The sequence below is a fragment of the Harmonia axyridis genome, chromosome 1 (assembly GCF_914767665.1).
Source record: "Harmonia axyridis chromosome 1, icHarAxyr1.1, whole genome shotgun sequence".
Lineage (NCBI taxonomy): Eukaryota > Metazoa > Arthropoda > Insecta > Coleoptera > Coccinellidae > Harmonia > Harmonia axyridis.
In genome coordinates this window covers 45,312,288-45,325,287 of record NC_059501.1, presented here as the reverse complement: position 1 = coordinate 45,325,287, position 13,000 = coordinate 45,312,288, and the positions used below count along the sequence as shown (strand labels likewise).

Genomic DNA, 13,000 nt, shown 5'->3' with positions numbered 1-13,000 from the left:
AAAAACCATCATAAACTTACGTTTTACATTCCATTTGTTGAACAAAGTAGTGTTTATAATAAAATAAATGAGTTATTCCAATTTCGTTGACGCTAAAGATTAAATATTCTTCTCTTGATTTCTATTTCATTTTCGATAATTATAACGAATTAAGCTCGCTACCACCCATATTAGCTCTGATACTCATAATTCATATCCATTCATTCATTATATTTCATTTATATGATATCGTTTTGTTTACAAGAATTGCTATTTAACCTTAAAATCTCAAATAAATAATATTAATCTGTGAAAGTTCTAACACAGACTATAGTAATCTGTGGTTTTAAGTTTGACTTTCAAATTTCGAGTGATGCCAAATATAAACACAGCAGTTCGGTTCGAATAATATATATAAATAAAATAAAACGAAGTAATTTCCACTATGTTATTTAATTGTTAGCAACAATTGTTTCGCCACACTGTGGCTTCATCAGGCTACATTTCTGAACTGATCAGTTCAGAAATGTAGCCTGATGAAGCCACAGTGTGGCGAAACAATTGTTGCTAACAATTAAATAACATAGTGGAAATTACTTCGTTTTATTTTATTTATAATGAATTTCCGCCAAGTAAGGACCGAATCCATTAAATACGAATAATATATGTTCTAACCTAAAATTTTCATTTACAGTTTACACTGTTATTGTTATAAGATATTTGTTATGAAATGAAGCATTTGATTTGTTCCAACTATCTCATAAAAATATTGAAATGCATCAATATTTTTGAAGCCATCAGTATGAAAATATGGAAATATGTAAAATATTCTGGCTCTGTAATCAATGGAAAATGTTAGACTCCACTTGTAATCAAATTTGTTCTTAATGTGTACCTACATTATAGCCAACTTTACTACTTAATTCATCTTGATTTTGGCATTGAAAATAAATGAGAAGTATTCAATTTAAATATCCACAATAGAATATCCAGTTTCTTTCAACTCACCTAATTTGTTTTCATGGCCCTTTTGGAAGTATGTCAATCATATGCTCTTAGGATGAATTTATGGAATAGCAAAAGAAAAAAAGTATTCAATCTCAATCACATGAAAATTTGTCTAGTATGTACCTAGTCCTAGTGGTATGTTTCGATGTGAGTTTGAATGAGCCGAAGAAGAATACAGTATTGTTCGATAGCACCAGTCTTTAGTGGTATATTGATTGTTGTCATTATAATGGGACTATTTTGTGAAAACTTTTTTAAACATGGGCTTTATGAATAATCTGGACTTTTCAAAAAGAATGTTGATTTTAGTGAAGTATCTTCTTATTATCAGAGCTGTGCCAAAGCTCAGTAATTTGTAATCAACTCACCTATTTGTTTTCATATTAAAACAATTATGGCACTCTTGGAAGTATGTCAATCATATGCTTTAGGATGAATTTATGGAGTAGCAAAAGAATAAAAGTATTTGATCTCAATCACATGAAAATTTGTCTAGTATGTACTTAGTGGTATGTTTCGATGTGAGTTTGAATGACCACAAGAAGAATACAGTATTGTTCGATGGCAGTCTTTAGTGTGATATTGATTGTTGTCATTAAAATGGGACTATTTTGTGAAAACTTTTTTAAACATGGGCTTTATGGTAAATCTGGACTTTTCAAAATAGAATGTTGATTTTAATGAAGTATCTTATTATCTGAGCTGTGTCAAAGCTCAATAATTTATAATCAAATAGAAGAGTTGAGGTGAGCTTATTCAAATAACTTCATTTTCAAACTAAGTTGGCTAGTACTTCAATTCTAAAATCTGAGACATGACATCATAGTAAATATTCATTTCTGTGGTTTTTTTTTCCACAACAGAACAGAGTTGCATTTAACCAAAGTACCCAATTTTTTGAATTTCACAGATAATTTTTTTTTTTAAGATCAAGTTTTTCGAAAACGGCGCTTTGTACGAGAAAACATGAAGAATACTTTTATTTTTCAAATTAGCCAAATATTCTTCAATGAACGTTCAAATTAATTTTAAGAGTTGGGTTCTTAGATTTTCTGGTATTTTTATGTGATGTAATGTTCATAATGAAGAAACTGAAAGATGTGTAGGGAATCTTGTGTTCGGAGAAGATGTATCACATCAAGGAAAAGCTATATTTCAAAAATCATTTCCTTCAATAGAACCATTTACGAGATATAGCCGAAAATCACATTTTTTTATCGATTTTCAACAGCCTGTATCTTAGTAACCGGGCCGAATCGGAAAAAACTATAAAGGAAAAAAGTGTTTCTTTTGACCCCAGGAATCTTCGGTTAAAATATATGTACAAGTCAAAGACTCACCCTGTATATTCGTTGAATTCATTTTCGGGATATTCCGTGTAGAAATAAATTTCATTTTTGATGGCGTGTTTATTTCAACGTTTCGACTACAATAACATGTGTCTTTATCAAGAATATATTTGATACTAATTAGGAGGTACCTTCCTGCGCCGCAGATTGTATCGCGGTTCGGTTTCCACATCTTCATTGGTGTTATCCCTTCCCTCTCTGTGATGCGCCGTGTTCTTATTTTCGTTAGACATTTTTGATGGCGTGTTCATTTCAACGTTTCTATCTAACCCCGATATGCGTGAACACGTATCGCCACTGCTCCGCTTATTTTTCAAATATTATTAGAAATATTCAAACTGACTAAGAATCTCATCCTAAATGGGTGGTACAAGACGAAACCCTGACACCCAGGATACTTCGAATACGATTATCCAAGAAAGGATGTCTAAAATGGAAATTAAATTTCAAGAGGGATTGGATAAACTACGTAAAGATTATATAGAACAGAATTCTTCCACCTTCGATCAGGGAATTCCTGCAAGCTTAGAAAAAAAACTCAAACAATTCGAGATCGAAATCAAGGAAGACATCAAAAACCTAAAAGAAGAACTTTTATCGATTCAATCCAGAATTCAAAAAAATGAACAACAAGTTGATAAAATTCAAAACAGTAGCAACAATAAAAAGCTTTTACTGAGGGGTGTTCCCGAGAAGGATAATTCCAGCGATATGACGAAGGAATTATTGAATATTTTCAACAAGAAAATGAATCTCAACATCCAACCAACAGAATTAGTCACCTGTTATCGCCTGAGAAAAAATGATAACAAACAGAAGGATAACAAGCCGTCACCTGTGATTGTCGAGTTCGTTACCCAGTGGCGTCGTGATGAAATTTTCTTCAGTAAGAGTCGACTAAAGGGATCCAATCTGTTGATATCTGAGGTGCTACGAAGGGATGAAATACAACTATTCCAAAAGGTGCGACAGGCTTTCGGAAATAATTCCTGGACGAAGAGAGGTAAAGTCTTCGCTTTGCATAATAACAAGAAAATTCATATTCAAGATGAAAATCACTTGAGTCTATTAATTAACTAACAGCGGAGTGGAATCATGAGTTTTGGGACACTGTTATTTTTCAAAACATTAGTTGAGAGAGTCGTGAAACTTTATAGTAAGTTTGCATCTGCGTTCACTATGTTTCTTATATTATTTTTGTAATAATATTTCAACTCCATACACATTAATCGCTGGAGATCTGATCACTAACATTCAAATATATTTAATGTAGGTTTTTTTTTACATTTTTTTTCTGTTCTATGTTATGAAAGCAAGTAGTTTAAAAATTGGTCATATAAATATAAGATCTCTAATTCCAAGTCTTGAAGAGTTCAAACAATTCATTACCTCGAATAATTTCGATGTTGTAGGTGTATCGGAAACATGGCTCAATAAAACAATTAACTACGAAAACATCATAATTGACGGATATAGGGGTATCTATCAAAGTAAAAATGGTAGAGGTGGAGGCGTGGGATTATTCATCAAGGTAGGTTTTAATATCACACGCATTGAAAATGAGTATACAAATAACTCTAGTTTTGAACAAGTCTGGATTCGAATGCGTCTAAGTAAGATGGATATTGTTCTAGGATGTATTTACAAACCACCGCAATACAGTCAATCTAGCTTTTTGACAGATTTTGATGATATTTTATCCTCATTAGCACCTCTTTCTGACAATATATGCTGCGTTGGTGATTTCAATTTAAACTACCTGAATTACTCCTCTAAGGAGGTGAGAGAGTTCAACCTTCTGCTCAGTTCCATGGGCCTGGCCCAAGTTTTTACCCATCCTACTAGAGTAACATTACAAAGCGAATCCCTAATTGATCTGATCATTATGTCTGATAATATGGAAGTGGTCAAGTGTGACACCCTGGCCTCAATGTTTTCAGATCACGAATTCATTTTTTGTGAAATTCAAATACCTACTCTAAGAAAAAAAACAGAATTCAAAGAATACAGAAACTACAAGAATATTGATATACAGCAGTTCGATCAGGACTTGCGCTCCATTCCTTGGCGGAATATTCTCGACATAGATAATGCTGACGGGAAAGTTGACTTTATCAACTCAAATATAAACGCGCTGCTTGATCTACATGCACCAATGAAAAAGATTAGATTGTCGAAGTCTAAAAGACAACCCTGGCTTGACAATGTTGGACACCTAATGAAACTGCGTGGCAAAGCCTTAAGTAAATATAAGAAAAATCGCACTGATGAGAACCGAGCCCACTATAAATCATTAAGGAACTTAGTTTCTTCGAAAATTGAACATGAAAAAAAACTGTTTCTACAAGAAAAATTTTCAACAAATAATAATCTTTGGCAAGAACTTAAATATTACTGCGGTGATTTCAAAGATGGCATCACCCCAATACCTGAAAACTTGAGAAATCCTGATGAAATCAATCGTTCCTTCATTTCATTAATCCCACAACCCGTAGTTGATCCGGAAGACACTATAAAATTCTACTCGCAAAACCGGAAAAGATCGTTAACCTCTCTCCTCAAGTTCACTACTGTATCAGAAATGGATGTGCTCAAAATAATCTCTCAGTTGAAATCTAAAGCCTGTGGAATAGATGGCATCAATATACACGTACTACATCTTTGTACCCCGTTTATTCTTCCATTTTTAACTCATCTCATAAATTACTGTATTTCCAACTCAGTTTATCCAACTACATGGAAAAAGGCACTTGTAATCCCAAAACCAAAAAAAACATCTCCTAAAGAATACAGGGACCTCAGACCTATAAGCATCCTCCCATGCTTATCGAAGATTCTTGAAAAAATAATTAACGAACAACTAATTAATCATATAGAAGCTAACAATATCCTTCCTGAAACACAATCTGGTTTTAGAAAATATCACAACTGTTCTACCACTCTAGCAGATATCACGGATGACATCTTTCGTGCCACAGATAATGGTAAAGCCACATTGCTTGTTCTCTTAGACTATAGTAGAGCCTTTGATACCCTTGATCGGTCTATATTGTTGGCAGCACTCCACTACATAGGTTTGGATGAAAGCGCGGTTGCCTTTTTCAAGAGTTATTTTGATGGGAGGACTCAAAGAGTCATGATAGACGGTGTTCTATCCGAGGAACTACCTGTGACTAGAGGTGTTGCACAGGGATCAATTCTGGGAGCAACTCTTTACATAGTGTACACCTCTGAGCAAGATTGCTCTTTTAATAAATGCAAAGCTCACTATTACGCAGACGATACTCAAGTATGTATATCCTTTGACAACACTGATGTCGTTGAAGCTTGTAACACGTTGAATCTCGAACTTGAAAAGCTTATGAATTTTTCAGCTCAACATCACCTTCACATCAATGCAGAAAAATGTACGGCACTACTTTTCGGTCCTAAAAATTGTAGAGATCAAACTGAAAAATTGGTGAATATAAAAATCGGTGATAAAAGTTTGAAGGTTGAAGACGGCAAACGTAATCTAGGAGTGATTTTTGATAATAATCTAAGATTTGATGATCATGTCTCGAACTGTATTCGTCGGGCATATTACAAATTAAGGCTGCTATATTGTAATCGGCACTATATCCCAGAGAAACAAAAAAAAATTTTATGTGACTCCCTTGTACTGTCAACTTTTAACTTTGGTGACATGATTTATGGGGAATGCTTAACTGCAATAGCCAGGGCGAGAATTCAGCGTGTCTCAGATTTATATTCGGCATAAGAAAATTCGACAGAATCTCTCATAAACTCAAAGAAATAGGTTGGTTGAACATGAATTTCCGCCGAAAATTACACTCAGCCTGCTTCTATCATAACATTGTGTTGAATAAAACTCCGAACTATCTTCATAGAAAAATAATATATAGAAGTCATGTTCATAATATAAATATAAGAAATAGAGGTCTAATAACACCACCTATTCATAGAACGACCTTTTTCGAAAGAAGTTTCACCTATAACATCGCAAAAGTCTATAATCCTATTCCATACACCTTCAAGACTTTGAACATAAAAGCGTTTAAAAATAAAATGTTTGAATTATACTTGAAAGAACAGAACGAGCCCTAGTTCTTCTATTTTTCTTGCACATTGTCTAACTGACTCCATTAGTGAACGCAGAACGCCTATGAAAAAAGTGTGAAAAAACAAATCAAAATTATTTTTTTGTTTTCTTGTTTATTATTTTTTTTCTGTAAGGGTTGAGTAGAGCAGAATATGCATGAGCATAACTGGACTCCGCCTTTTTTCACAATAAATGAAATTAGCTAATAACTAAAATAAGATAAGATAAGAATTATTGTAACTTTTTTGTGAGAATAAAGACATTATTATTATTATTATTATTATATATATAAAAGCATAAAACTGTACTCCTTCATACAAAAAAGTTATGAATTTTTATCTAGGAACGGCTCCTATAACAACCCTCTGAATGAAACAGAAATGTTCAAGAAATATCAAAAGTCAGTATTGCTTGATTCAAATAATAAATTACAATTCATTTCCATATTGAAAATCATAAATATACCATTTTTTGCTTGGACCCTACTATTGCCTCGGAGTGTACTTGTGGATGTGGATAACTTCACACCGGTATTAAAATAACTACAATGATTTGGATCAAAGTGGATAATTTTGTGATATTTTTTAAGATAGAGATTCAATTCTTATCCTGTTTATATGTTATTTTCCAAATATCAACTGTTCTTGATTAAGTATTTTCATTGCTTCCAGGTTGTAACTTTATGGTATCGTGCACCAGAAGTGCTCTTAGGATTGACCTATGCGACCCCAGTTGATATATGGTCTGTGGGTTGCATAATTGCTGAGTTATACAAACTGAGCCCATTATTTTGTGGCACTTCAGAGGGTGATCAATTGAATACAATTTTTAAGTGAGTTTATTTATCTAATCTTTCATTAATGTTATTATGCATTTATTCGGGTATAATTGAATTTTGGGAATGCAATAATTCAATTTTTTTGGTGAATATTAGTGACGCTCTTAGTATTCTTAGTCCTTCTGCAAACTTTCAAATTTCATTTGATTTTTGAGCTCTTGTTCTACGAACGTATCGCTCTATTATTTAGTCACAATTTCTTCAATCTCACTGAAAGACAATCTGTCTTCTATTCAGATTGTGTCCATCCGACCGTCTGTTTGGATCTCGGATCTGCCGCGGTTCGTTTATGGGCAAAATCCAACAAAGAGTTCTTCTATTTGAAATTTTGTTTTCTTTGTGATTTCATAATTGCATATTCGACAGCGATGAAAATTGGCATTTGGGTGTAAAATTTCTGCAAAATTTCATGTTGATCGCTTAAGCAGAACCATAGAAAATTCAAGAACAATATCGAAAAAAATTCAACCAATATTTCCCTACCACAAAACGTAGTACAAAACTGACGGAGTTGAAACTTGGGATGTCAATATGATGTCAAGCTCCATACAGATGTTTTAGTACTGAATATTTCCGTAACCAGATTCGATCGGTTTGAGATTTTGCAATACTAACGGGCAAATAAACTGCAACACTCAGAAGGAGCTGTTTAAATCAAATTTTTTCGTGAAGCAAGGAGTAAATGATTGAAATTTGGAGAAAAAACGAAGGGTTCACAATTTTTCTAATAAATTTGTTAATAATGTGTTTGTTTGTCCACCGCGATTATCTATACACCCCCCAAACACGTCTCGGCATTGATGCAATAAGATGGTCTTTTTCTTCTTGAGGGATACTATCCAAAGCTACCCGTACTTCATGTCTCAGAGCCGTCAAAGTCCGTGGGGGAGGGTGTAAATTTCCAAGCCTTCTACCCATGATGTCCCAAACATGCTATATGGGCGTAAAATAGGCGTATCTGGGAGGCCATGGCAAAAGTTCACATGAGTCGCTTCGAAAAAGTTTAAACTAACTCTGGCAACATGAGGTCGGGCATTATCTTGCTAAAATATTGGATTCTCGAGCCGGTTAAGGTAAGGGAGAACATATGGCTCCACTATTTCTTGAAGGTAACGCAGCGCTGTCAGGTTACCCTGAATAAAGACTAAAGGTGAACTATTTGCATGTGCAATAGCACCCCATACCATGACGCCTACTGTCCGGTGTACATGACGATCAACATCAAACTGAGGTTCACATCGTCTTACCCTTCTTCGATCATCATGTCCACCCAAGGAGAATCGAGATTTATCAGAAAAGACGACCTGATGCCATTCCACAGACGTTCTCTGCACCACTGTAATCGTTGCCGGTCACGCTCAACCGTCAGAGATAACACAAGATGGGGTCGATAATGCTGCAGCCCAAAATATCTTATCTGTCAGTAAACCTTTCGGACAGTTACAGGATGACCTTGTTCTCCTAACCACTCATCAGCCAAAGATCGAGTTGTCGCAAATCGGGTTCTGATGGCCATAAGTCGACCTTGAACTTCATTTGTGCTCCTTCGACGTCCGGTGCCTACTCTCTTTCGTTTTTGGGCACTAAAATGGCATCAAACCACGCTTGACAATATCTCATAACAGTAGTTGGTTTTCTGTTCGTTCCTTCAAATTCGCTTAACTGGCGATAAATTCCGCGTATAAGTGCTCTCGGCATTTCAACAACTAAACCTCGACTTTTATCTTCCTTCAAAAGTGAATATAACTTTATTTATCACTTTATGTCAGTAGTACAAAATTGCACTACTAGAATAACCTAGGAAATAAATATAGAAACCAAATAAAGGACAAATGGAGAAACTTTTGGCAATCCCAGCATTCCAAACTTAACCAGATTGATTCCTCAACAACCAACCTCCCACATATAGCCCTAAAAAGAAGAGACTTGGTAACTCTAAGAAGATTGAGAATTGGCCACACCCTAGCCACTCACCACCATTTGATAACGAAGGAAATCACACCGAAATGTACTATATGTGACACCACACTCACAGTTCAACATATATTAATGGACTGTCAAGCTTATCAGGCACAAAGAATTAATTTCAAAGTGAACAACACGATAAAAGGAGCCCTGTCTCAATACATTAAATTTCATCAAATCAATCAAAATAAAAAACTAAAATTTTATAATTGTAAATTATTGATGAACATCAAGCCGAAACATTGTATTTATTATGTCTTATTTTGTGTTAATAATGTTGTATGAATCAATGTACCAATACCGCTAATGACCCTGTTGTCGAAGCGGCAATTTATAATAATAATAATAAATTAAAAGAATGTTTTGAAATATTGAACAAATCTGCTACAATGATTTTTTTTTATGAAAAACAAATAGTTACTTCTTCTAGCACATTTATTCAAGATTTACCAGAAAACTATCTCTCGAGATAACTCAACAAGTCGATACAGTGTCTCACTTCCCTTCTAATATTATATCAGCAAACATCTAGTGACACTTATTCGATGGTATTGCGTCGTTTATAGTTACTAGAAAAGCGACTCAATAAAAATTCAACTCTTCGTGAGCATTATAAGGATTAAATGAAAGACCGGCGTGAACTTGGCAGCCACTTTTCAGCAGCCGATTTCATTCCAGCAGCCAAACGACCAGTGGCGTCGGTAGAATTTAAAATTAACGAATCGATTTGTTTTTGGGGTGCAACGCAAGAATTTGCTTTTTGAGTTTACTTGAACGACTTCAGTCAAGTTTTTATGACATTTCAATGCACAAAATAATATTATAGATGAACTTGAATTTTGAATTATGATGATCAATGAAACGACGGGGTATATACAAGTATTTTCACGAATGAAACCTTGAAAAACGTTTAGCCAAGTTGATTTTTGGAATACTTACTCTTCAATAGAAACAGAATAACATATTCGAAGCACATTGATTTGCAGGCCGTCTAAGGGGTAGTTTACACTTGTGAATTTTTCGAAATTTTCAGAATTGACCCAGTCAAAAATGTTTAGCCAAGTTCATATTTGGTATTATTACTCCTAAATAGCCAAAGAATAACATATCCGAAGGATTTTGATTTGCAGGCCGTCTAAGGGGTAGTTTACACTTGTGAATTTTTCAAAATGTTCAAAAATGACCCTGTCAAAAATGTTTAGCCAAGTTCATATTTGGTATTATTACTCCTAATTAGCTAAAGAATAACATATCCGGAGGATTTAGATTTGCAGGCCGTCTAAGGGGTAGTTTACACTTGTGAATTTTTCGAAATTTTCAGAATTGACCCAGTCAAAAATGTTTAGCCAAGTTAATATTTGGTATTATTACTCCTAATTAGCTAAAGAATAACATATCCGAAGGATTTTGATTTGCAGGCCGTCTAAGGGGTAGTTTACACTTGTGAATTTTTCGAAATTTTCAGAATTGACCCAGTCAAAAATGTTAAGCCAAGTTCATATTTGGTATTATTACTCCTAAATAGCTACAGAATAACATATCCGGAGCACATTGATTTCCAGGCCGTCTAAGGGGTAGTTTACACTTGTGAATTTTTCGAAATTTTCAAAAATGACCCTGTAAAGAATGTTTAGCCAAGTTCATATTTGGTATTATTACTCCTAAATAGCTAAAGAATAACATATCCGAAGCACATTGATTTGCAGGCCGTCTAAGGGGTAGTTTACGATTGTGAATTTTTCGAAATTTTCAGAATTGACCCTGTCAAAAATGTTTAGCCAAGTTCATATTTGGTATTATTACTCCTAAATAGCTAAAGAATAACATATCCGAAGGATTTTGATTTGCAGGCCGTCTAAGGGGTAGTTTACACTTGTGAATTTTTCAAAATGTTCAAAAATGACCCTGTCAAAAATGTTTAGCCAAGTTCATATTTGGTATTATTAGTCCTAAATAGCTAAAGAATAACATATCCGAAGGATTTTGATTTACAGGCCGTCTAAGGGGTAGTTTACACTTGTGAATTTTTCGAAATTTTCAGAATTGACCCAGTCAAAAATGGTTAGCCAAGTTCATATTTGGTATTATTACTCCTAAATAACTACAGAATAACATATCCGGAGCACATTGATTTGCAGGCCGTCTAAGGGGTAGTTTACACTTGTGAATTTTTCAAAATGTTCAAAAATGACCCTGTCAAAAATGTTAAGCCAAGTTCATATTTGGTATTATTACTCCTAATTAGCTAAAGAATAACATATCCGGAGGATTTTGATTTGCAGGCCGTCTAAGGGGTAGTTTACACTTGTGAATTTTTCGAAATTTTCAGAATTGACCCAGTCAAAAATGTTTAGCCAAGTTCATATTTGGTTTTATTACTCCTAAATAGCTACAGAATAACATTTCCGGAGCACATTGATTTGCAGGCCGTCTAAGGGGTAGTTTACACTTGTGAATTTTTCGAAATTTTCAGAATTGACCCAGTCAAAAATGTTAAGCCAAGTTCATATTTGGTATTATTACTCCTAAATAACTACAGAATAACATATCCGGAGCACATTGATTTGCAGGCCGTCTAAGGGGTAGTTTACACTTGTGAATTTTTCAAAATGTTCAAAAATGACCCTGTCAAAAATGTTAAGCCAAGTTCATATTTGGTATTATTACTCCTAATTAGCTAAAGAATAACATATCCGGAGGATTTTGATTTGCAGGCCGTCTAAGGGGTAGTTTACACTTGTGAATTTTTCGAAATTTTCAGAATTGACCCAGTCAAAAATGTTTAGCCAAGTTCATATTTGGTTTTATTACTCCTAAATAGCTACAGAATAACATTTCCGGAGCACATTGATTTGCAGGCCGTCTAAGGGGTAGTTTACACTTGTGAATTTTTCGAAATTTTCAAAAATGACACTGTAAAAAATGTTTAGCCAAGTTCATATTTGGTATTATTACTCCTAAATAGCTAAAGAATAACACATCCGAAGTACATTGATTTGCAGGCCGTCTAGGGGTTAGTTTACACCTGTGAATTTTTCGAAATTTTTGAGAATGACCCTATCAAAAATGTTTAGCCAAGTTCATATTTGGTATTATTACTCCTAAATAGCTAAAGAATAACATATCCGAAGCACATTGATTTGCAGGCCGTCTAAGGGGTAGTTTATACCTGTGAATATTTCAAAATTTTCAAAAATGACCCTGTCAAAAATGGTTAGTCAAGTTCATATTTGGTATTTTTACTCTTAAATAGCTACAAAATAACATATCCGAAGCACATTGATTCGCAGGCCGTCTAAGGGGTAGTTTACACTTGTGAATTTTTCGAAATTTTTGAGAATGACCCTTTCAGAAATTTTTAGCCATTATAATCTTTGATTGTGTTACCTTTATGTTTATCTCATATGGAATATAGATTCAAGTTAAGTAAACCCAAATAAGACTCTACAAGTTGCACAACAATGAGCCACAATAGCCCGCAATTATGCGGTGGGAAGACTGTCCACAATCCACAAGTGCAAACTACCTCTTAGACGGCCTGCAAATCAATGTGCTTCGGATATGTTATTCTCTAGCTGTTGTAGAATAACTTTGCGCAATATCAACTTGGCTGAACATTTTTGACAGGGTCATTCTCTGAAATTTCGAAAAATTCACTAGTGTAAACTACCCCTCAGACGGCCTGCAAATCAATGTGCTTCGGATATGTTATTTTGTAGCTATTGAGGAATAATAATACCGAAAATCAACTTGGCTAAA

The 13,000-nt window shown here is 34.3% G+C and overlaps 1 protein-coding gene across 1 annotated transcript in view; it reads left to right on the top strand.

Annotated features, from left to right (window-relative positions):
* LOC123677035 (cyclin-dependent kinase 6) overlaps positions 1 to 13,000 on the top strand; it is a 75,464-nt gene that overhangs the window by 25,280 nt on the left and 37,184 nt on the right. Inside the window, exon 3 of the mRNA XM_045613449.1 lies at positions 7,110 to 7,270. Within this exon, the coding sequence (XP_045469405.1) occupies positions 7,110 to 7,270 (161 nt within the window). The remainder of the gene's footprint in view (positions 1 to 7,109; positions 7,271 to 13,000) is intronic.